The sequence below is a fragment of the Lonchura striata genome, chromosome 5, assembly GCF_046129695.1.
Source record: "Lonchura striata isolate bLonStr1 chromosome 5, bLonStr1.mat, whole genome shotgun sequence".
Classification (NCBI taxonomy): Eukaryota; Metazoa; Chordata; class Aves; order Passeriformes; family Estrildidae; genus Lonchura; species Lonchura striata.
In genome coordinates, this window is record NC_134607.1 from 59,169,341 (window position 1) to 59,194,827 (window position 25,487).

General features: G+C 38.8%; 1 protein-coding gene and 1 long non-coding RNA gene across 4 annotated transcripts; one reads left to right on the forward strand and one right to left on the reverse strand.

The window, feature by feature from the left end:
• BCAP29 (B cell receptor associated protein 29) lies at positions 1–23,084 on the reverse strand. 3 transcript variants are annotated; one of them, XM_077783634.1, is made up of 8 exons: positions 22,971–23,084; positions 22,198–22,301; positions 18,836–18,936; positions 16,590–16,740; positions 12,110–12,245; positions 9,456–9,567; positions 2,201–2,301; positions 1–951 (listed from the first exon to the last, which is right to left on the reverse strand). In XM_077783634.1, the coding sequence occupies exons 2-8, from the start codon at positions 22,287–22,289 to the stop codon at positions 913–915; spliced, it is 732 nt and encodes a 243-aa protein (XP_077639760.1). In that variant the 5' UTR covers positions 22,290–22,301; positions 22,971–23,084; the 3' UTR covers positions 1–912. The 3 variants fall into 3 exon arrangements, with proteins under 3 accessions (XP_077639760.1, XP_077639758.1, XP_077639759.1); XM_077783632.1 differs by lacking the exon at positions 22,971–23,084 and adding an exon at positions 22,571–22,698; XM_077783633.1 differs by lacking the exon at positions 22,971–23,084 and having other exon boundaries at positions 22,198–22,446.
• LOC110475196 (uncharacterized) lies at positions 22,858–23,569 on the forward strand. Its single transcript, XR_002466218.1, has 2 exons — positions 22,858–22,953; positions 23,429–23,569. It is a non-coding gene; the product is annotated as an uncharacterized LOC110475196 (long non-coding RNA).
• Positions 23,570–25,487: the final 1,918 nt, after the last annotated feature.

The following is a 25,487-nucleotide window of genomic DNA, read 5'->3' on the forward strand; positions in this document are numbered from 1 at the left end:
TGAACTTAAACAATCCCTTTAATATAACAAACATATCAAACTTTCAAATATAAACTGGAACCAACTAACAAATGAACTCAAAACAACTTTCTGAATACCAAAAAGGTCTTATGCAAAACAGTGCACATTTATTTGAGGTATTGTATCCATGAAAACAAAACAAAACAAACCAAACTATCTACATTTAAAAAGATTTTTACTTAGCGAGGCTAAAGTTACGTGGTACATAAGGAGTAAACCAATGTAAACAGTGTAAAAATACTGCTAATACCAGCCAACCCAAAACTGAAATATCCCAACATATTAAAGAAAAATAAACCAGAGGCATGCAAATTATTGTTTGTTAAAATACACTCAAATCCACGTGGCTAAAGTGAAAGTCACAAGCTAGTGAGGTGGATTTAGAAATGCAACATTTCTTTCTTTATTTTCTTTAGACTGATTGTCATTCAGTTTTCCACCAATAAAAAGCTTTTAGCCTTCTTCAACCCACTAAGAACTGAATTTTTAAGATTCCAAACAGATACTGCAAGGAGGTTAAAGTAATTGTTTTTATGATCTAGTGTGATATACAACCTCACTCAAATGCAACAAGCTATGGTGATCTGTTACCATTATGGGAGGAAAAAGCTTGGTAAACAGGTTGCTCCAGGTGAAGTTGAAAGATTTTTGACTTTCTCCTCATGAGAGCAGTGACAAGCTCCATGGTAAATCTGGTAAACCACTTAACATTTTATTTGCAACACAGAACATTTTGGCAACCAATATATTAGAGGAATCTGAATAGTGACCTGCAATGCATGTGCTTTTCAGAAAAATCAAGTTTTGTTTCAGGTATGTGTCAGGAACATCAACAGCACAAGCCTTTTCTCATTCAAGCAACTGTAGCAATGCCATCCGTCTTAGATGCGCTTACAGGTCTTTCTTATCTTCTGCTTTATTTAAACTTTGCTGAAAAGAGATAGATTAAAAATAATTTCAGTTTGGCAAGATCAGAAACCACTGACTCCAGACTGCCCCTTGGCAGTCACACCTGAATTGTTCATCATACACCTTTCTAAGCTGTAGTCCCACCAACACTACCCCACAGAACACCTGAGCTTCTGCTGCCAGCAGGCAAGGCTGTGCAGCCTAGTTCTGCTCCCTCTGGTTTTACACCTGAGCTGTGCAGCAAACTCAGCAGAAAACATTTTCTGCTATCAACTCATTTATCCTTGGGAGCTGCATCTACTGTGTGCTCAGTACCTTCTGTTCTTTCTACTCAGAGGTAAACAGAAGATGGTAAGGATGTGTGTTTTAGACCACAAGTCTGTTAAAAATGCAGCAGGACTATTATGGCTCATTACACAAGGAAGAACAAGGACAGGCTACGCATGGTGGTCTTGAACACAGAGATCAGTTGAGCAATCTGTAGAAGTACAGGGTGAGGCTGGGAATAAGTAAGTAGTTTCACAGAGTACAGGAAAAAATGTAATAACCAGGTCAAAACTGCCTTTTTTTTTATTAATACAGGGCTGAACAACTCTTCTTGAAAAGCAAGTCACCATAATTTTAATAATAATTTACTTTTTTGCTCAAGACAGATGTTAGGTATGGAGCATATGAACAGCTTAAAAATACATACTCCAGTTCCATTAACTGATACTTACAATGTATCTTATGAGTATTATAGCCATGTACATATGAAACTCAATCAAACAGCTAATTGAACTTTTGCTTATTGCAGTTTGGTTTTTTAAAGTTATTTTGTACTTCAGTTTGAATTTTATAGTAGCCTGTTTTTACCCTAGGCTGTGTGTTGGATGTGTATCAACAGTATTGCAACATTTATAATCCAGGATTGCAAAAGCATGTTTTAAGAGCAAATAAAATAAAATTACTTTTATAAATTGCGTATACACTCTCCCCACCACACACCCCTCCAATAGTTTTCTTACAGTATTTCAGTGATCATCACATGCCAAACCATCTGAATCTTATTTTCCAAGTAACTGTAAAATTGAAGCTAATGATAACCTGAGCTTTGTCAACCAAAGCTCAAAAATAAAAAATGCTACTAACAAAAATAAAATGCTACTAACTTTGCAAAACAAAATTCTACTATTTTGGTAAATTCTCTTGCACAATAAGTGCCAACAAACAGAATTTTGCTGGTACAATTTCAAAACACAGTGCTTGTATGATGATCCAGAGCACCTACCTGAAGTTGTTCAAATTTTTTCATCAGATGATCATATTCTCTTCTAAGGCCTTCAGACTGCTTTTTAACTGCAGCTGCTTCAGTTTTCGCCCTGTGGAAAGCTGTAAAATACCAGAATTGGTGTTTTAATTATTACTTGTATTCCTGCAGTTCCTCAGAGCCCTAGGTGTGCATTAGGGCTCCACTGCAGCAGATAGTCCTTACTCTAAAATAGCTTAGAATTCAAAACACAGCATTGAGATGGACACAGGAACCTGAAAGATGAGGACAGGGAGTGGAAAGAGAATGGCCAATGTTCAGAAACATCAACATGAGGAAAAGGAAGGGCCTGTAAGAAAGGCCTGCCCTTAGTGGCGACTACAGTGTTCTGTCATATTGCAGGAGACAGTTCTAGAAAAACAAAACTTGGCCACTCCATAATCAAAACTGACAGACCTCTTAAGGAGAGGAGGGAACTCAAACACTGGGCAAGATTGTCACACAGGAACCGAGGCCATCTACAAAATATAGTAAGGAGGAAGATGATACATGATCAAAGAGCACAGACCTCACCTTTTCACCCTGTTCTGAATTTTACCATACATGAATTAATTGATTAGCACCATCGGTTTAAATATGAAAAGGCAGAAATGGTGGTGGGTGGATAAACAACTCTGAACAGGTTTTTAACCTGAGGAAAAAAAATTATTACTTCACTCCATCTCAACACAAACTGAGAGCACATCTGTGGTGCAGTACCAAACTGCCTAGGACTCCACTGGGGCTATTGTACAATGCAGGATAAAAAAGTGCCAAAAAACCATTAGTCCTAATCTGTTATGTAAGGTCATTTAGACATTTTCATATTCCACTGCTATAGGTATCTCAGGGATCATTATATTTCTCTGATTCAGTGCCACAAGCATAGTCTAAATCTTGATCTGTTCATGTGAAAACAAGAAATGTTGTTAATGACTTAGTAAGGCTGCCTCACATAGCCATTTAAAAACCCCAAACAACCAAATCTGATGGTACAAATAAAAAAATAACATCAGCAAATTTCCTTGTTCCAGAAGTGTGAATCTATTCTTTGACTGTGAACTCCCTGAGAGAGACTTCTTTCCCAGAGACCTCCACTGCACTCAAGAATTGCAGCACCTCTAAAAGCCTGTTCTGAAAAGATGAGGAGCTAGATGTGGCTTTTGCTAAGCATTGAGTTACAAGCAGTCTGGTATGAACCAGATTTGTCTTTGGGTGCTAGTTCCTGAAACATCAATGCAAGAAGGAGAACTCCCTTGCCTAGAATTTCAGTTATTTTAAAATAATTAATTTGAATGTACAGTTGAAAAATAATTCCCATTTTAGAACTCTGCAAGTGGTTTTCCTGCAACAGGACTTTTACCTACCCTGAAATTCTGATTCACTAGAGTCAATAACACTTCAGTCTATTGATGTTAAAACCTCGTAATTTCTCTTTATTTTCTCCTTTCTTTAATTTCCATACTCTTACATGGTTTTCCTTCATCCTTTAAGTCATTCTTGACAGCATCAATACAGATTTTCTGAAGGTTTTGGTATTTGGAGTAACTTTGATTTCCACACATTGGACAAGTCAAACCCCACTGCATTTACTTTCTCTCTGATCTCAGTTTAAAATTTTAAATAGTAAACTGTTTAATATTTGCAATAGTAAAATTTTGATATCAATAAAGTAAACTTTTGACAATTTCATAGACTTCTGAATTTAAGGTTGTAGACAAAAAAAATATGTTATTTCACTTCTCCAAGAATCTGCTAATTAGAAATATAAATCTTGCTTTTGTTTGAACATACTTGTACATAGTATAGTAAAATTTAATAAGATCCCACTTCTGAAGATGTAACTCAAGGTTATTGATCTAACACTATTGTAAGTAGCAGCACAGTACTTTAGTTGCAACTAAAAACTACTTTATCTTTAAAATATGAACAAAATATCTAGAAGTATCTACAAGTCAAGCAAGTGAACAAGCAAGTGCATTGTTTTAATGTTTTGACCAAAACAGATGTATGACAAAATTACCTTGCCTAACCCTAGAAGAAGAAGAAGCAAAGAACAGATTGTCCTTTCCACCTGTGTTGGCTATGGACAAAAACCCCAAAACATCAATAAACTACTAGATCCAGACTCATTCCTGGTGGGACCACACAATTAAAAGGAGCATCATGTCTTTGCCAAGGTGAATTTGTCAGTGCATCAATTCCCCTGGATGCCTTGTGAAGTACCCAAGTGTCCACACAACAGTGCCCATCCATCTCCTCTGCTGGGAGCACAAACACTGCAGTGCAGCCCAGTTCATCAGGTACACTCTTTGTCATATGGATCCTATCATATGAACACAGATCCAGCAGGAAACAGGAGATCCTTTGTGTGCACAATACACTCAGTTATTATTTCTGGCTTCCATCTGGTCTGTAACTTTGCCTCACAGGACCACAACAGCTGGACTGGCAACAAGCAAGCTCCCACAGCTGACACCTCCCACCAAGTCTATGCATGAGCAGGCAGATGAGGATGCTGCTTCTACATTAATGCACCCACCGAGAGGGTGAATAATCAGTAGTTCCAAACACAGAATCTAGCCTCAGTACTATAAGAGGTAGGCTATTCTTTTCCATTCTGTCTCCTACCAAGAAAAAACAACAAACTATTCCCAGGGCAGAGTTTCAATGGAAGACATTTGTGGAAAACTTTACACTTATGTGTGACTGAAGGTCCATAAATTAATGTAACATGTATAGTCTGGGCCAAATAGAGAACATGTCCTTTCACAACATTCTCTGAATCCTATTCCAGGAGAGACAGCTTACTTCAGATTGCTCTGAATTCTAAGAATGAGGAATAAAACTGCTCTGAGGAGCTACACTACCACAGCCCAGTAGCTGTAGTATTTCTATGATCTTCTCATTTCAACAACAATGGAGAACCTAACACTAAAACCAAACAGCAAGAAAAATATCTAAAAATTCTTTGGGCATTTCCTTGCACAACTACTAGTCCTGGTCTGACTACATCACTTGACTTAGAGTGCTTGCTACTAAGGAAACGATCTGGAACTTACATTAGCATTGCTCACAATACAAGCCTACAAACCAAATCATTTGGACTAGTTGAAGAGTAAAAAAGAGCCCTCTCTTAAAAGAGTTTTCAAGTTAAAAAAGATCTATTCACATTTAAGAATTTAGGCACTGACGGCACAAGAGATTTGCCAACAAATACCCTGTAAGGCTGGGAACACAACTCCAGTCAAGTAACTCCAAGCTAATTCTGAATTCTCTTCTTAAAATATAATGGTGAGAATTTAAAATGAGAAGGCAGGGCCAAAAAATTTACAAATTTGCTTCAAGTACCTTTTGCTACCTCAAACAAAATTTTGTTACAAAAGGGATGTTATATCATCATTGGGTGGCATAAAAAGCCTTGTATAATAAACCCATGCTTGCTGTCTGCAGCCATCTCTTCCAACCAACAAATGTGAATATCGACTCTTGCTGCATGTGACACTGCAATGGCTCCCACCCTTGGTTATCATCTCACAGTTTCATAAAAAGTAAAGTAAGACAGATCTTGTTCCTCAACTTCCCTCTGCCACTGGCCAAATAACAAGATTGTGTCCAATTCTTTAAACTTTTTTGTTTTTAAAAACAGGAGTGCATCAGTGAAGCTCAGTGTAGTTTTCATACATGGCACTAGCCTACCCAGCAACACCAAGGCCAAACTGAACTCTCCCTTGCAGCAGTTTTATGAAACGTATTCTCAATGTCTGTATTTTTTAACACATTTCAAACATGTAGTAATCTCCACACTGAAGTGAGAGCTGTACATCTGTACACACATACTTTCTAGAATACCCAACAATTAAAAGTTATTCCTAAACCAGCCCTCCACATGAATTGTTGCTCTCCTCCTGTCACTTACAACACTATGCAGCCATGAAACAAAGAACACTCGTGTCTGTCTGTACACAAAACAAACCTCTTTAAATTATGCAAAGTTCCATTAGAATTTCCTCCTGCCCCTCCATATGCCTATGACAACAATATATAAAAAGAGTATTTTCAGGAAAAGTTGAACTGAAGTTCAAAAGCACCTAAATGACTTTAATGGGTATGGATTTCATGAAGCCCCATTCCTGCCCCAACACAAGGACCACTCTAAGGACAAAAGGCTTTATGAAACTTCTCTCAGGTCTAAGCTCATGCCCAGTTGCAGGTAATTTGTTTTGTTGTGGCTTTTTGAACAGTCTTCCAAACCATCAAATGAAACAATATAATGGCATATCTTCTTTCCCCAGAAAATTCCTATTTGTCCTAGGCCAGTAGCCATATTGACAACCTTTAATTATCTGAATCACTATTTTGTTAGAAATATGTCTCACATCTGTACTGGGTATTGCCACAAGTATGTACATTTATTTCTAGATATCATCGAGACATTTTCATAATATATATCAATACAATACCATCTTAGAAGGTTTCTAACCAGTCATGTTATTACATGTCTAGGTATGCTGAAAATGGATTTAGGCTCTCAAAGTGTTTGCCCCACTGCTGGGTGCCTACAAAGCCCTGACAAAAATATGTGGGTCTGCAATAGAGTCGCTTCATTTCCAGAATAAAGCAAAAAAGAAAAGGCATCAAATGTAAAAGAAAAGTCAAGTCTGGAAAGAAAAAAACTTTGGTCCAAAACCTTAAAATTAATTTCCAACCTTTCCTCAGATTTTACTAATGTCACTGCTCAGTCTTGTATTTTGATACTTCCTCCCCACCTGTTTAGACCATAGGAAAAAGGTCATCTTAGCTTAGGATTCCACTGTTAAGCAAGGAAAAAAAAGTAGTCTATGTTTTCTGTAAAAGGTAGAAAGAAGAACTAGAGATGAGTCTCCTGAAAGTCTGCAATAATGTCTACACCATGGTTTTAGTCAGAATTTCAGGAAAAGGAGACATACACTATTTCCTTTTCCAGTCATAAATACTGATCCAAAACTTTACAGGAAATTTGCATGACCTTTGAAGTCACAGCACTAATCTGATACTAAACTGTTTTATATGTGAAGTAGGTACACATTTAAGACTCCTCCTGGCTACCACTATACTGACTTAACCGACCTCTCAACTCAAGGCCTACTCTAAAATAATATATTACCATGCATCAGCAGCTTAGTAAGTGTCCCAGACTGGAGCAAGGGATATTTGAAACTGCATAAAAAAAAAAAAAACCTAGAAGTTTTTCCTTTCCAGCAACAAAAAAACACCCAAACATAAACCCCCAACAAACAAAGAACAAAATCCAAAATTATGACTCTTACTAATACTATAGCTGAAAAACAAACAATAATAAAATCTCAAAAATCAAAACTATTGAAGTTTTCATTTTTATACAAGTTTTGTCTTGTTTCATGATTAGGTGACACCCTTTACACTCTTCACTCTCCCCCCGCAATTTCATGGATTGGACTTTACAGACGCAAAGAAACAGTTACTTTAGTCATCTGAGCTCAGTAGCATGAAACAAACTGCTTAGAAGAGGCAAAATAAACTTTCCAATCTCAGCTTTCATTTTGCGTAACACATTGCTCACACTCAGTGAACATGACAGTCAACATTCACCTACTCAGCTGCCAGAATTTCCAAAGAAAACAGTAAATTTCATTCACGTCCTCTAACACTCTATGGAAAGCTGCATCTACAGATGTGGTTGTTCTTATCAAGTACTTCAAGCTTTCTGGCTATCAATTTGCTCAAAATAACACAACAAAGCTTACAAGAAGGTAAGACAGACATACCTCAATACCACCTAGCTGCCCATGGTAATTCCCATACCACCCATGGGATTACTGGCAATGAGGGGGGTGGTATTAGGAGAAGGGCTGTAAATATTTTCCTATTCACTCCTTAGAAAGACCCTCTCTCCCACTTTTGCCCTAACAAAAGATTCAAGCATGCCTTAATTTATACATCTCTTGGATGGACAACATCTCATGGGGAGAATGAAGCTGAAGCAGCAGGAGGTAAATCTATTTATTCCTTAGCTTTCTCTAGCACTCCTGACTGAAAAGCTACATTATATTAGTGTTACATACCACCAGTTAGTTTAAATAAAACATAAGCATTTAAATTTTCTATTGATCCTGTAACTTCAAAGGCATTTCCCCCCCCTTTTTTTTCAAGAAAACAGCAGGAGAGGGAAAACCCACCATCAAACATGCCTGAGAATGTGAACTAATGAGACTCTCTATTTAAAGATTCTTGTTGCTTCAAGCCCAGCTGAAAACAGCCGGTTTACATTTCTTATTTGAATCCCCAGTGGACAGCAAAAAAGAATTCATGAAACATTTCTGAAAAATTTATTCTTACAACGTTGTAGCAGTGCTAGGCAATACGAAAGTGGGGCTATGTTTTGATAACATACTGTCTTGTACCACAAAAATTTGTATTTTTGTTACAGACTGAACATCTGATTAGTGTTTACAAGATCACAGGCTGTGTTATCTTAAAAACACTGATTTCAGATTAGCAGGCGTTCACAGGCATCACACACCTTGAGAGATCCCAGTAAGACAGAATCAAACAGGTAAAATCTGCTTCTATCTCAATTTGAGCTGCCTATAAAGCAGTTTTGACAACCTAAATCTTAAACATGGAAGCTGCTAACCAAAGTATTATGTTACAAATGGTAAGGTATGTTTCCTTGTTAGCAAAAAAAATATTAAAAAGCTAACATCTTAACACCTCAGCTGTAGAACATATATAAACTTAAAATACTAGTCAAAGACTTTTCTGCTGTCTGACAGAAACCCTATGGTAGTAAAAAACCTCAACCACAGTACTTCCCCCATTTTATACAGGGATAGTAGCTGCTATGTATGACATGAAAAATCAAACTTTTGCCTATAAGCAACCTGCAAATGATTCCATATCCTGGTCATTTAATTGATGAAGACAAGTCAACACCATTTAAATATACGAGTCCAACTTGTTAATAACTACAACTTAACTAAGGTGTTCCAATTACACCTTAGATAATTTTATAATGAACACATTTACTAAAATACTGGGATGGCAATGGCATGTTTTATCAGTTCCTAGTCAAATGTAAAGAAACCCCATGCCAAATGTTCTGGAAACAGATGAAGTTAGTTCATACTAGACCACTAGACCAACATTTTTTTTTTTTAACATTCAGTGTTGAAACAGTCTTTTTCTTCTTTGCAAAGAAGTCCTAACTAATACTCACCAATTGATGTCTTCTGTAGCTCTGCTTTCAAATGTTCAACTTCCTCCTTCAATTTTTCCTCAGTTCTATCTGTTGACTCTTTCTTTTTACCATCTCCTTTTCCACCCAAGGCCTATGAGAAACCACAGTTGCTACAATTAATTTTATTTTCATTAGTCTGGTATTAATGCAAAATATCCAGGGAATGTTAGCCCTGATCTTACAAAGCATTAGGTTTTATCAAATGTCAACCTGATACAGACAGATAGTAATTCTAAACAAAAATCCTCCCAAACTGAGAAAAAAGAAATAAACAAGCTCAGTGTGTTAGGCAATAGCATACTTGTAATAGAATGGTGATATCTCCTGTCTAAGAGTACTTTTCATGTCTGCATCAAATGTACAACTTTCATTTAGGTTATAAAACAGGTTTTTCAGGAGATACACACTGGGACTGTCAGTGACAGAATGCTGCCATGTATATGTGCAACTGGCTCTAATTCTCTCCTTGTTAAGTTCACAGCTATTTCAATCTTCAGAATAGTTCCAATATCCAGATTTGATTTCCAATGAAATTCAGGACAAAAAATAAGAAAGGATCCAGGAAGAGACCTGTAAATACTTGACAGAAGAGCAATATATTCCCTGTACTCCAAAAATGTTGGCACTACTATATTTATGCACCCTCTTAAGGTGTCCCATAACATGATCTTTTTCTCATAAAGCTTCTACTATCTAACCACACATCATCTCTGCAATAGCAAAAAGAGGTAAATGCTTAATGGGAAAAAGAAAAGTAAAACAACTGAGACAAACAGCTGTTAGGTGAACTAGCAATATCAAAGCTTACCAGGCACAGGCAGGAGTAAAGGGGAAATATTATTTTAGGAAGAAGAAAAAGAACTGTTTATGAAGACTGGTAAACAATCCAGGGAAAAGAGCTGAAAAAATTTCCAGAAGTTATTTAATCAAAGAGCTGAGATGACATCTAACTGCCGGTAACAAAACCATAGCCAATTGTCTTCTCTGCTTTGTGCTCGTCTCTTTCTATTAGTATGCAAATAACTATTTCTGTAAACTTTCACCTTAAGTCCTATGCTCCATGGAACCTCTGAACAAGTGACAGTGCAGACCTTGCACACCAGAGCAAACTCACAGTATTTATACTTGCAGCCTGTGCCTTATGTACAATTGCTCTCACTTCTCTCCAGTGGTGGAATGAAGCACACTTGCAAATAAACACAAATGCAGGGGGAAAGCCATAGAAAAGCCTAAACCCTAGGATGTCTATAAAATTACAATATTCCAATCCCGAACATTTCCCATGTCCATCACAATGGAGATCCAGCCACAGCATGTTGCCTGTACCTGTGGCTACCTGTGTTTTTGCAAACCATGCAATTAAGCACACAAATAAAAACAGATAGAACTACAGTTTCCAATTTCTGGCTATCATTTAAAAGTGGCTAAGAGAATGTGTTGCTAAGAGAATGTGAAAGCAGAACAAAAAAGAGGACTTTTGGCAAAACCTCAACAGGACAGAGAAGAAAAAAAATGTACCCGTAGGCAGTAAAAAGACAAATTCCATGGCTGAGGGAAGAATTTGGATCATTTTGACAAAAATACCAAATCCCAAAATTTTGGAGTCATTTTACACTTGGGAAACACCTAGCACAGACTAGTGATCCTTGTTTTACTACACCTCTCAACTGGATTTTTTGTACCCCCTTCCAGCACTTTCTGTCCAGAGTCTTTATAGGAAGATTTATTAAAAAATTAACAGTGCCAGTAACCATAGACACTGCTTTAGACAAACTGGAAGGAAACCTGTACACACCCACAGGGAATTTAGTTTTCACAATATGCTGGACTGTAAAAGCCTTCCTAGATGTCTGAACTCAGCTTAGGGTTCAGTCTTTTCACACAGAAGTAAAACTAAACAGTTGCAAGAAAAGATCTCATACATTTATATTAATTATATCTTTGATGCCTTTCCTTCCTGAATAGTTACGTATTGAAGCACAGCCTAATCAATCTTCACATAAAAATAACATCCCTCTCCAGTCTGTTGGTGATTTTTTCTAAGAAATTTTTGGTGGTATTCTCATTAATACTACAATAGTGTCCTACTAAGAAAGAGAAGTATTCTGAAACTGGCTGACCTATCATAAAAAGATAGAAGAATACAGAAAAACATCAAATATAAAAGATTAATTTTACAAGTTAGAAAAATACATTCAGGACTGGAAAATACTATGAAGAAGAAACAGTCAGCATGAAAACAATTATATATTAGGCTTTTTCATGCTGGACTGCTACAGCCTTGACCTAAACAGGCAACTGTTTGCGATAAAAGGAATAAAATTAGTGTCTCCCTCTACTTTGTTATGACTAAATTCAGAAAGATATTACTATAATCTATTACTACTTTGATGAAATTTGTACTGGAAAGACAGAACTTCATTTATTTGGTTTACTTCAGTTTTCTTTGTTAATAAGATGCTACTGCAATTTATTTTCAATATTCTGAATTATGTATTATAAAAATAATTTTCTTCTCTTTTCAACCAGAAGGAATAAAATGAACAAGCATTGTGTAGCAAACCATCCTCAGAGTACATTGTACTAACAACTACTTGTTGTATAAGAAAGTTACTGAAGAAGCTCAAAGATACCTCCTGCAGCTTTTCATTCTCGGCCATGTATTTTTTGGCTGCTTCAGTAGCATCATTTACTTGTGTTTCCAGAGCTGCATGAGATGCCATCTCTTTTGCCAACTGAGTGAGAAGCGTAATAGTACGTCTCAATACACTGGTGAAGAAAAACAGTGAACAGAACTGTAATTTACAGCACAAACAATCAAAATAAGCCAAATCACAAGCAAAAACCAAACCACGAAAATCAAACCAAACAAAACATCTAACAAACCAAAACAAGCCCTTTTGTCTCTTGGTAGTAGATGTAAAAATAAAACCAGCAGAGGGAAACATCCAGGCTCATCCATGACAAACAGTAATAACAAGAGAGACAGAAAATATTTTCATCCATTGACATTCTGATTTTTACTTGATACAGAACCTCCCTCCTCCTAAATACCCAAAGCCATTAAGGGGTCAGAGACTTGATTGCTTAAAGGCTGTTTAAATACTGTTATATGACCCAGTGTTTTCACCATGATTGATCTCCCAGGGCAAGAGCCAAACAAGAAGTTATGGTAATGAGTATAGTGAAAAAAAAGTCACACAACTTCATAAACAGCCTTGCAATAATAAAATTAGCAGTATCAGCATAATAATCTTCCAAATACTGTCAATACAGTTAAGTCAGAACACGTATGGATATCAGCACTGATATGGCACCTCAATTCTAAGCTTTGCAAATACCTTGTTTGATTCTTTGCATCACTATTTTTGTTATTCATCCTGAAGTCTTTCAAATGTTGCTGAATCAAGGTAACACAACACTGAATTAAATTAATGCCTATAATGTAACTATGCAGCTGCTCTTCAAAGAAATTTGAAAATCCAAGTAATTGGACTTTGCATAACTGGAAGAGTATTAACAGATCTTTTCAAGTTAAGCTTCCCTCTGCCTCCTTGTTTTTTCATTGAAAGCTCCTTTTCTTACTTTTTTGGGGGTTAATAAAAAACTTAATGTCCCCATGTCACTACTTTTCTACAGGTTAGCAAATTTACTATTGCTTATTAACTTAAAAATGCAGGAGTCATTAAATATCACAACTAAAAGAGAATCACCAAATCATGTAAGTGGAAAGAGGCTTCTGTCTCATGAAAAGCAGGACAGGTTAAGCAGATTGCTCAGAGGCTTGCTCAGTTGAGTTCCTACCATCTCCAGTGATGGGAGATTCCACCATCCTTCAGGGTCCTTGTTCCAGTGCTTAACTGCTTTGACAGCAGCAGCACTGTTCTACCCCAAGTCAGAACATCTCAGGTTCCTGTTACCATCCACTGAGATGACCTGCATCCATCGTTTTTACTACTAGATAGATATAGAAACCAATAGGATTTTCCCTTCAAAGTCTCTTTTGGCTAAAAGCAAAACTCCTTCATCATCTCTTCACAGGTCATGTATTTCAGCCTCCAACTTACTCTGTACTCCACTGCAGTACTCCATTATTTTGGGGAATTAAAACAGAGTCCTGCAGCTGCAGCACTCCATGTGTCATACAGAGTAGAACAACCACTTTCTTTGACCTGCTGACGACATCCTTGCTAACACAGCTCAATACACAATTGGCTCTCTACCAGGATCCCCAGGTTTTTTCCTGCAAAACTGCTTCCTCCCCACCCACGCAGCCAGTCTCCAGCCTAGATGCTGAATATGATTATCCAATAAAATTTCAGACGTTGCATTTGTCTCTGTTGAGCTTCATGAGATTTCTGTAAGCACATTTCTTCAACCTTTCTGGCTCCCTCTAAAAAGCAGCAGCACTCCCCAAGATGTCAACCACTCTGAGTGTGCTGAGAGCACACTCAATCCTATCATCCATGTTGTTAATAAAGATATTAAACAATATTGAGCCCAGTACTGACCCCTGAGGAGCACCAGATGAAATTCATATTGTTATTATCCTTTGAGCCCAAAGGTGCAGGGAACTTCCACCTGCTTTTTTCTCCATTTCTCCAGCCTGTGTCACTCCACAGTTGGCTATCAGGATGCTAAAAGACACTATATCAAAGGCCTTGCAGAAAGGATATTCTGCTCTTTATCCACACAGTCATTCATCTCACTGCAGAAGGCAACAAGGATGTTCAGGTATCATCTTCCCTAAGTCAATCTGTGATAGCTGTTCCAAGTCATCATGTTCTTCATGTCCCTGAAGATGTCTTTGAGTAAGATTTGCTTCACAACCTTTTCAGGGAGGTCAGTCTCTAGTTTCTTACATCCTGTTTTTTGTCCCTCTTGAAGACAGGCGCAATGTTTGCCTTTTTGCAATCACCAGGATTCTCCCCAGAACTGTGATCTTTCAAATGAAGCCTTGCAATGACACTGGCCAATTCCCTCTGCTATCCTAGGATGCTACACACTTTTATATGCTCAACTGGCCTATGCACTCCCTAGCTGCATCTTCCACTGCTGGGGTGATGTTACATACCCTGCCGACTCTCCTAGAAAGCACCAGTGAGCAGTGGGTTCATGTTTTCTTGAGGTTTTCTGTAGTTTTCAGCCATTTTTATCCCCCTCTGGTTCAGCATGGGCTAAGAGAAGATCAGGTCAGACTAGCAGATGGGTGTCTGTCACACCCAGAGGACAGTCTCCAGGGGGTATGACCCTCCTCTTTTCTGCACAGTTTGCAGATGAGGGGCTCAGCTGGCCCCAAAACCCTCTCCAACAGGTAATTTTCCTCACTGGTAGCCAATGCTCTGCAATCACTGAACCCCATAAATGCTGCTGTCTTGCCAGAAGTGACAAGTTCCCAGCCTCCTCCATTTTATGAATCTCCATATACCATTCTTGTGGAATTCTCCTACTGGCTGATGTGCTAAAATGAATCAAAACTGACCCAAGGAATGAACTAGGAGCATCCAATTACCCATTCACACTAGATGGGGTCTCAAATGATTTGGGTGATGGTACAGCAGTACAGGGTAAGGCAACCCAAGGAACACTCTCCCCTCGCTTCTCTGACAGACATTGTGTCTTTTTCATGGATAAACAAAACAGCTCTACTAAGAAAAGTCCTTCGATCTACTGACTACTGGAGGAGTGCTTATTTCTCCTAAATCTTGGTGAAAGGCCAGCAGCTCAAAAAAACCTCAAGCAAACTTCTTCAACGGCAGAGCTTTCATATAAAATAATCTACTGGGGTCACTTGACAAGTTTTCCTCTTTGGAAGCTGAATATAAGTAGGATCCTGAGATCAGCTTCCAATTCTTTTGTAGGACACAAATCTAGCTATTCCTCTTGCCGCAGAGATTAAAAACATATTTGTGCATAAATATGCACTTAACCTTTCTGTAGGAAGACAAAGAACTTGATGCATTCCTATCACTACTGAGCAAGGCTACAGTCACATTGTTTTTTCCAAAGCTTTTCTGCTCAAGCTTTGTATTAATTTTAATTTTTCCTTGACACTTTTTATACTCAATGGTCTGCTAAAATGGCCACACATCATTCTAAGGGGAAGAAATCTGTTTTAAGTCTGGGATTTTCTTGTTGGTCTGCTAAAATGGCCACACATCATTCTAAGGGGAAGAAATCTGTTTTAAGTCTGGGATTTCTTTGTTCTGTCTTCCCCTTGAGTATTGAGGCAATGTCAAGCAGCTCACTGAAGGAACTCTTAAGAGGACCAACACTCATTGTCCAGCCACCAGAAAAAAGTACAAACGGAAATAATCAGGCCAACATGTCTGTTTCTGTTTTTTCACATTATCTGTGTCCAGGGACTTCATGTGCTCCCAGCCCAAGTGATAAGATCTGCAGGCTGTTGTACCTACTGATTCACAGGTAGTCTTGGTTGCTACAGCTGGGCAGTAAAGAACTGCTCTTTCCCCTACCCTTTTTTAGTAGCTGAACTTTGCTGAAAAGTATCTGGTATCTCTTTCAGACATCCTGAAAGAGATACCAGACTTAAGATCATAACACCATAATAGGCAAGTTGCCACAAAGCATTTGATCTGGAATATAACTGAAACTTTCCTTCAAAGCTGGAATATTATCCTACAGGTCTTAACTTCAAGCTTGAGCTGAAGTGGCTTAGGTCAGGCTCAAGCTTTGCTTCTTAATGCAGCAGGGTGCAGTGACACCAGATTGCTAGGTAATAATATTATTTAACAGTACTTTAATACTTAGTTTTTGAGCAGTTTTTTATTCCAGTTTTCCATGTGCAAAACAAAGGGTGTAAGTTTAAGGAAGGAAATGAGTGAGTATTCCCCAAAGAAACTTCTGCAAAATACATGTTTTCTCCAGCACTCAAATTGTTTCTTTCCATGTGTTGCTCACATATCCTTCCAATCTTCAAACAGTTATAAGGTATTATTTTTCCCTGATCTTACTTGTCTCATAGCCAACCTGGTCACAATTAATTATTTAATCTCCTGAAATTGTCCTTCTGACCTTTACTTTACAATTACTTTGTACAGTAGTTCCTGTAATACACATACTATGTAAACATACAAAAAATGTTATACTTACAGCCAAAGAAATAAGGAAAAACCTGAGAGATACAGGTTTCTTTGCGACCGAAAGAGTTTCATCTGAATATGATCAAAGGCACTGCTGTTGACATGAGCAGCCTTTTCATTCACATGAACAGATGAGTATTTCTTGACTTCTCTAATAGCATCTGCAAACAAAAACAGTCTGTTCTTATTCACATCTGTGGGTGTACATGTATGCTAAACCAGACTTTAGTACTAGAAATATGTACTTTGATTTTCTGCTTAACAAAGAGTAATAGGACAAATAGGGATATCAGTTATGTTACCCATACATTTTAAAAATCGGTCTTGATAAATCATGACGTGCTCTAGCACATTCCCAGAAATATGGCAAACCATTGCCCAAAATACGCTTGAAGAGGTATTTCAAACACCTGTATCCAGCCACGAGGGATCAGTCCAAAACAACTCACTCTACAGATGTTACCAAAGACCTTATGGTGTCAAATGTCACTGCTGACAACTGAGATAAAATTCCTCAGCAGACAGTGAGAAAAGAGAAGGAGAACCAAAAATAAGCAGTATTTCCTCAAATATTTACTTTACACAAAGTTTTTTAAAGATAGGCATGTGTTTTAGTAATGACAGAAGGGCCTATTTTATACCTCAATCATAAAGGGAAAAAATTATTTCTTTAACATCCATTAAAATAGGAAGACTGTAGCAACACAGCAGCAGTAACATCAGTAGTAACTACTAACTGTAAAAAGATCATAAAAAGAATGGAGAAGGAAAGCTACAACTCGGCTTTCTTTCATCTGCCTTTCATCCATCTTTCAGCTTCCTTTCATCCATCACATACTTCTGATAGTTCTGCAAAAGGGCAAATGAACTGCAAACATCTTTCAAAGGACAAAATAATTAATTAGGACTTACATCCACATAAACCCCAAGCCTAACCCAGTTAAGAGTTCATGTTACTATCTTTAAACAGGTCATTAGACATTCCTACAACCAATACAGCACCTTAAATCTCCGCCTGCACATCAATAAATGCACACATTTCATTACATGTTCTTACAGAATATTTTGGCCAGATGTTGCTGCTGCATTTGTCTAAACAGGAAAAATCAACTCCAAAGAAAAACACGTGTGACTATCATCACTAATAACTGTCTCTCTCATATGGCTGACTTAGATGTAAAAAAAAAACTTGAAGTGAAGCTTCAAATGATGCATCGAAGACTAGGAGCAAACAAATGCATGTCCCTGTGCTATAGGAAGAATCTAGGCCTGCAGTAACCTATCACGTCATGCTATGGGGCAGGTATCTCATCACTGCTTCCCTTTAGCCCTATTCTATCTTTCCACAAAAGCAATGACCATTACCTAGTCAAAAGGAAACTTTGGTCAAAGTTTTCAACAGCAGTTGAACAGAGTAAATGAAATACATTAGTTCTCAATCTTAAGCAATTCACTGAAGACCTACTTATAGAAATAATACTAAACATAATCTTAAAGAATATTAAAATAGTTTATTTGCATTTCTGGGTACTTTAAATATTAAGAATACAGTCCTATAGCCTAGTCTGAATTGTTATATATGTAAGTGCATCTGCATGTTTTCCTCAGCAGAAAATAAACCAGGCATTTCTAGTTTCTGTTTCAAGTAGCCTGGAATTAAGCAGCATTTATATTCTAAGGCACTGGAAACACTTCTCTATGGAGAACTACTTAATATTCCTGAAACACAGGAGAACTGCTTTCATCACTGAAATACAGGAGATACCTACCACACAAGTCAGGACAGACATTAAATGAAATCAGTCAGGCAAATGGCAACCAAAAAGCTTTACTCTTACTTCACAGACCTTAGGATCTACCCATAACAAATGAACCAGTGGCTGGTTTTTATCTGTGCTGAACAAAAAGTATTCAAACAGCCCAGTGCTTTGATATATCCTGGTCTTCTATTTCAACAGCAACCAAAAGAAAGAGTGCCATCTGCTGCATGAGGTACAGCTCAGCCAAATTCTGGTGTCAAACTAAGTTCACTTACCTGTGTGAGAAAGGGAAAACAAGCAGCAGCCTAGACTAAGATCCATTTTTTCTTCTCATTCACTCATTATAATACAATTGCATTTGGATTCCCAATGTGGATACAGCCATTATCCCTCTCCTCTTTCATTCCAATGTATAAATTTTCAATAAATTAGCTGACTTACACTCAATGTACCAGGTTTCTTTTACCCATTTGTTAAGAAATTATCTAACACTTACCAAGAAACAAGACGATCAACAAAACTATTATTGTAAGGAACATCTTGTTCCAAAACACTACCATTTTGCTCCATAGAGGAAACATAAAAATCTTCTGCCATCTGTAAAATAGAATTGTGTTATTCAAAAATAATTAAACACTAAAAGAAAAGCATTACAACCCCACAGAAGAGAGCCTTGTTATTGGTAAGAGACTTGTAAAAGGTCTCTAAACAGTTGCTTTAATTGCAATATAATTTAGGTATATGTTAACTTTTCCAGTAATCTAACTTCTCTTTTTTTGTTGTTAATACTTGCAAATTTTTTGCATTATAGCAGGTACTCTGCAGATGTGTTTTATTTTAACTTATACTTTGACTAGCATTACTTTGTATGCAGTCCTGACTATAACAAGGGATAGGGTAAAGACTGTAAAACACTTTCCATTATTTATATTTTTTATCCACTAATACCTCAATTAACTCTGAAATACAAGGACTGTTATTACATTCTAACTTGTAATGACAACAAAAAAGACAAGTCTTGTGTTCATATTTTGTTAAGGGTTAAAACCTCTTTCCTGAGCATACATTTGCTGGCTACAGAAACGACTTCTGGTGAGGCCAATGGTGATGTAGATTACTTTTTTAACAATAATTAGTTGTCTATTTGATATTACTGCATGAAGGCCTGTGGCAGAAGTCACACTTGCAGCACAACAAAAAGCATCTGATGTGCTCAAATGAACTGAAACAAACGACAAGAGATCACCTATTTGTCGTTCGCTGCACATTAGAATCAGAGCTAGTGCACAAATGAAATAATACCTAGTCATGCCATGGGGATGTAACACAGACATACCGTTCACCATCTCCTAATATAAGGTAAAATTTCCTTCTTTTGTTAAGACGATTTACACTTACCAGAGACTGTTAAAATCTGCCTTTTAACAGTGGTTTCCAACCTACTGAGAATTTAATTTAAATGAAACTGTAGCATCATGTCCTATAGCTCTTTCCAGCTCTCCACCAGAAAGAATTAAAATATTTTTGCATTGTCATGCAAAAACTTCATTTAAGTCTTCTAGTATAACCTGAATTCTTTATACAGCCACATTTATCAAATGAAAAGCTTACTTCGAACAAAGACTAACTCTTTAAACATACAATTTTCCAAGCTCCATACTGACCTTAATTTAAGAAGTAATTCTTTGAGGTATGACCTTAGATACAGTACACTGCCAAGTTATAATCAGGCTAAAAATATGGATCTCTCTACTGAAGATATCCCTGTGTTTTATTTTCACATTTATTTTTCCTCAACAAGAATCGACATTCACATTTACTAAAACTCCTCTTCCTTTTGGTGACAAAAGTCATAAATATGAAACTTCCATACTATAAGACTAGCTACCGTTTTAGATTAATTATACCTAGTAGAACAGATCTGATCTGTCTTTTTGTGTATTTGCATTTTTATACTGTCAATTTACTTGTTCCCTAGGAACCTATAAACTTGTTAGGAAATTTGAAAAAAAAAACCCAAACATTTAAAAATGTGCACACATAAGAGAGATAATCCATTTGAAGACTGACAACTGAGTAAATCAAAACTTCCAAGAACAGCAGTTTCCCACCTGTTAGTAACCATGCATGCCTCACTGCTGACAGAACCAGCTCCCAGGCTAACAAGATGTGTCAGGCAGAGCTGCTGGTCCCTGGCACTGTCACAACAGCTAAATCTAATTTTTAACTCCACAAGATTACTACAAGTTTTGTTAAGGTGTTAATTGCACATACCACATAAGGGATAAAGTGATTTCACTCTTTCAGAAACCACTGTTCAGAGGAATAGCTGAATGCTCCAAACAAAGCACACAAATCTATCCTTTCCATATAATTAAAAGCACTGTGTTTAATGTTTGAATAAATTATGGTAAAGCTGCACCTACACATTATGAGTTTGCTTTTCAGTCACAAACACTGGACTCTGTTTGCATCATAAGTGAAAATAAGTGGAAATATTTCAGTATTTCCAAAGTATTCTGCTTGTGACATCAGCATGCAGAAATTCTTTCAACTAGTTTCCTCACATAAGCCATTAGTAATCTGATGATTGTGACTCCCATAATACTCCTCTCCTCTTACATAGTTGCACTTTTGCTTAGAAAACAGTAAGAAATACAACAACTCAATAGCCTATGTTGAAATGCTGAAGTCCTTGCAAGCCAACTTGTAAAAAGCCAGAAGCTGAATTAGATTTCAGAACAGTTTCAATTTCTCAAGCTGAGGAAACATGCCTAATCATTGGTATCAGTGTGGAGGAACCAGTCGTTTTACAAGACTCCTCCACAGGTTTCAGTAGTTAAATCCAGATTTTCCACAATAACCCTTGCTCCTTAAGAGGACAGTAAAAACTACATCATTCTAAATACATCTAAAAATGCAGGAAACAAACATGCAACAGTTTTTACAGAACTCTGGTGAAACAGCTTTAAAGTTTTGTTCTGCTTCTTGTTTAGGGGGATTGTGGGTTCTTCTTTTAAGACTTCTTCGTTTGTGGGTTTGGTTCTTAAGAAGTCAGTTTCTCTGTCTGCTGCAGAGAATCTAGCTTTATTTCCTGTAGGGAAATAACATTACCAAATTTGAAGAGTGACTTACAGGAAACAAGATAATGCTGTAAGTCAGGTCTCTGCAAACAGTAAGGGTAATAAATTAATTTTGTTTCTTTCCCTTACTGCGTGCATTTGTTTTACAAGAATTTATTATTTTCTTAATATTTGTGTTGTGTTCTAGAAGTAGTACTATTTTCTTAATCTATATATGAGTTTTACAGAGGCCTTTATTCCAGTGGTCCTGAACCTTCTGCTTCAAACTCCAGGTCTTTTTACACAAGTGATCACAAATTTCTTGCAGCCGTTACACTCTGCCACCTGCTTTGAATATCTGACGTCTTATCTGTTCACCACCCACAATGCCTAGTGTACATCAAAACATAAAGTTGCACCTCACAAATCTGACAAACTGCTGAAAAACCCGCACTCTCTTCTCATGTATTATTTCTGATGCCCTTCTCTGCGCTGCCTACGCCGCAGCTCTGGGAGAAGCCGTCCCACCTGCTGAAGCAAAGCAGGGAGCTGCTCTGGACACCCTGAGCGCTGCTCTCGGATGAATCAGCACTGCATAGAGAACGTAAGGCTCCTTAAAGAGGCTCGCGATTCCTGCAGCTCCTGATACTCGAGTCCCAAACAGCATTCCTTCGGCTTTGTTTACAACTAGTTTAGGATGCAGCAAAGTTCCGTGTTTATGAAACAGAGGCGTAAAATAAACCCAAACTGGTGAGAAGAGCAAGCTGCGTTGCTCAGCACACCTAAGTCCTCCTACCTCAGCGGAGAAATGAACGGCACGCAGAGCACGAGAATTATTCCTATTTCGCCATACAGGAAGGTAGCCACTGCCGTCCACTGGAAAGTCATGGTCCCGGCGGCCTGCGGAGGAACGGGCGGCTCGGACTTCCTCTCCCGATCGACACCCGGGATGGGGAGATGGGGAGATGGGGAGATGGGGAGATGGGGACCGGGCCAGCCGGGGCCGCGCCGGCCTGGCGGGCAGAGCGGCGGGCAGAGCCCCGCGGGGCGGCCGCGGGCCCCGGGCTCCTCCCGCCGCCTCCCGCCCCCCCGCGCTGCCCGCGCCCCCTGCGCGGCCCCGGGGCCGCCTCATTCTCGCTCCCTCCCGCCCGGCCTGCCTGCCTTCGAACCTCGTCAGCGCCGGCACCCGGCGGAGCTGATGGCGGCCAAGTGGCGGCAGCGGGGCCTCACTGGCCGGGGCTGCGGAAGCGCGGGCACAGGGCAGGGCGGGGAAACGCGGTGTCTGTACCGACACGGTGCCGCCTCCGCCCTGCCCGGGGGATGTGGGCCGGGACGGGGCCGAGTGACACGGCCGAGTGACACGGCGGGGGCGGCGCGGAGCTGCCGCCGTCCCGGCCGGGGAAGGGATGCGGAGGCCGGCCCGGGCCTCCCCCGCCGCAGCGGCCGCGCTCGGCCCGGCCCGGGCGCGCGTGCGGTGCCGCCTGCGGAGCGGGGCGCCGAGAGCGGCCGAGGGGCCGCACCTCTCTTGGGAAACGCGTGGAGAAGGGTTCAAGTGAGTATTTCTCCTACCTAGGGAATGGTTGAAGGCATTTAGGTGCGGAATCCTGCTGTGGTCATCCCACCGCTCCGTGACTCCAGCTTCATCGACTGGGGAGTTCAGCTCTGCTCTCCAACATATCATGAGTGTCTGAAGTTCAATTAAAATACTGCGTGTGTCCATCCATTCCCTCCTGCATGTGTTACACGACATTAGTGTATTAAGACCCAGTAAATAGTTTTCTCAAGGAAAACAGGTCCAGTATTCGTAAAGACAGCACAAATAACAACCGAACAAGTGTCAAACAGGCCTGTTTGGGCCTCATGAATAAAAGAGTATTCCTTCAGAAAGCCTTGTTCTATTCTACTGTCCCGTTCAATGCTTTTTATCTGCAGACTAAGGCTCCAAGCACATTATTTCCATGCAACTCTCCTTTGCCTGTGCATAAGAAGGACATGCTCTGATCACTTTTTCCTTTTGATCCTCACAGATGCTGAGGTGCTGTCAGTGGAAGAGATTATCTTGTCTACCTGGGCATCACCAGCACTCTTTGATGCAACTACCTGCTTTGGGGAATTCTTTCCCAATTAAGTTCCATCAACATGAGACACATAAAATGCTGTGAATAGTAGTTCTTTGTTACTCTAATCCATTGAAAGTGACATGGGGTGGGAAGTTCTTGCATAAGCTGTTTTGAGCAGAGCTGTTTGCAGCTGCTCACAATCTGAAATTGTTTACTTAAAATTTCCCAGGTCTGCAGCCTGGGGATGCAGAGCCAGTGTGTCAATGTTTTTCCAGTTGCTGCCATGTCTGGATGAAAGCAATGTCTGGATGAAAGGTTGCATCCCAAATAATTGTTTATGCACAACAAATACTGGAGAGAGATATAGGGAGTCATTTCAATCCAATCTACACAGTAGAAATAGCCCCAGTTAAAGTAATATTTCCAACACATTTTCATAAACATATTTAATCAGCACTATAAACAAAACACCGCTTAGAATGTTCTGGTTATTACATTTTAGCTATTGGCCTACAGCAACTATACTTCACTGAAGCCGCTAAAACGTGAATGAAGACTTTCCTTTAATTACAGAGCAGTTTCCATTTCTGAGCTGCTTACTCACCTCTTTCTAGCAGTGTAAGCTGCTCTCCCACTAGCATAACCTCATACTGATAGGACTGTATTAATTTGTCCCTGATGCCAGAGACTTGGAGTCACTTTTTCACTTTAGGGGCTCCATAAGGTCTCAGAAAAGCCCACTGTGAGTGTGATCACTATGCACTTCCTCTGCAGCTGATGCATGTTCCCCACCAACCCGAAATGACATCTGAAGAAAAAGAGACATCTCCTGCAAACATCTGTGAGAGCTCTCTTCTCCTGTTGAGTACACTCTGCTGCTCCTGGAAGGAAGTCTAACTGAAGCTGGAGAAGTCTGGGTTGTTGATCTAAGGCCGTCTCTCATGTACTGAACCACCATATGATGAATATGATGCCATACTATACGCACACACACACACACATATAAAATGGCTGGTTGCTTTAGTGAAAAAAATTCACAAACCTTCAAGCATTACAGTTAAAAGAAATACCTTCCTCTTCCATCAGGAAGGTGACAAAATATTCAGAAACAGAAATAGGAAATACCTGTATATTAACAGCTGGTTAAAGGAGTGAAATCAACTAATTCTCTTTTGAAACAAAAGAAAGTTTAAACTTGTGTTCTATTTTGGCTTCTGTGACAGCCTTATCATCACACACTGCTTTTGGCCAACCACAAACCCAACAGACCTAAGAAATTTAACAACAGGCAATAGAGAAAATGGAACTGTATAGGCTGTGTGAGAGTGCTGGGGTTCCTGTAGCAAGATAAAAGTTGCAAAAGCGTAGAGGTATTATGAAAATATGGTATTGTTGTGCAGGGTGCTTTAACATAAAGAAAAGGATCAATTACAGGAGGCAAAGAACCTAAAATAGGAAACAATGCTTTGTATCTTATGTTACTTGCTTTGTACTTATGTCACAACATTTAAAAACCAGAAAATAGAAGGACTGATCATCTGGTGATGCTGAAAGTAACATATACAGGGGAAGGACTACATCCAGTGATTTTAAACAGGAAATTAGTATTTTTCCATATTCAAATGTCTTAAAATGAGAATGACCATATTCTTAATGACCATATTCTAAAAATAACACTGGTAGGTGAATAAGCCTCATCCATAGCAATTTATGCATATTGGAACAGTATTGTGTTCAAAGTATGGCTTAAAGACTCCAACTTTGCAGTTTATTCTATGGAAACACAGATGAAGTATGTTCAGATGCATACAAAATTCAGAATGGAAGGTGAACAATTGATTTCACCCTTGAAAAGGGATTATGAACTTCCATTGATTTCTACGATACATAAAACGCCAGATCAAGCACTCCATAATTGCTACCAATATTAGCAGCAACATAGGTCTTGTATTTCAGGCAGAAACCTCTGTGATTAATCTCACACAGGCACAACAACTGGTGTCTTCAAAATCATTAAGTACTCAGT

Coding starts and splice junctions, on each gene's coding strand:
- BCAP29 (XM_077783634.1), bottom strand. CDS start 22,289: ATGACTTTCCAGTGGACGGCAGTGGCTACCTTCCTGTATGGCGAAATA. Junction 9,568..12,109: donor AGAATGAAAAGCTGCAGGAG/GTATCTTTGAGC, acceptor GGTTTCTCATAG/GCCTTGGGTGGAAAAGGAGA. Junction 2,302..9,455: donor GCTACAGAAGACATCAATTG/GTGAGTATTAGT, acceptor GGTATTTTACAG/CTTTCCACAGGGCGAAAACT.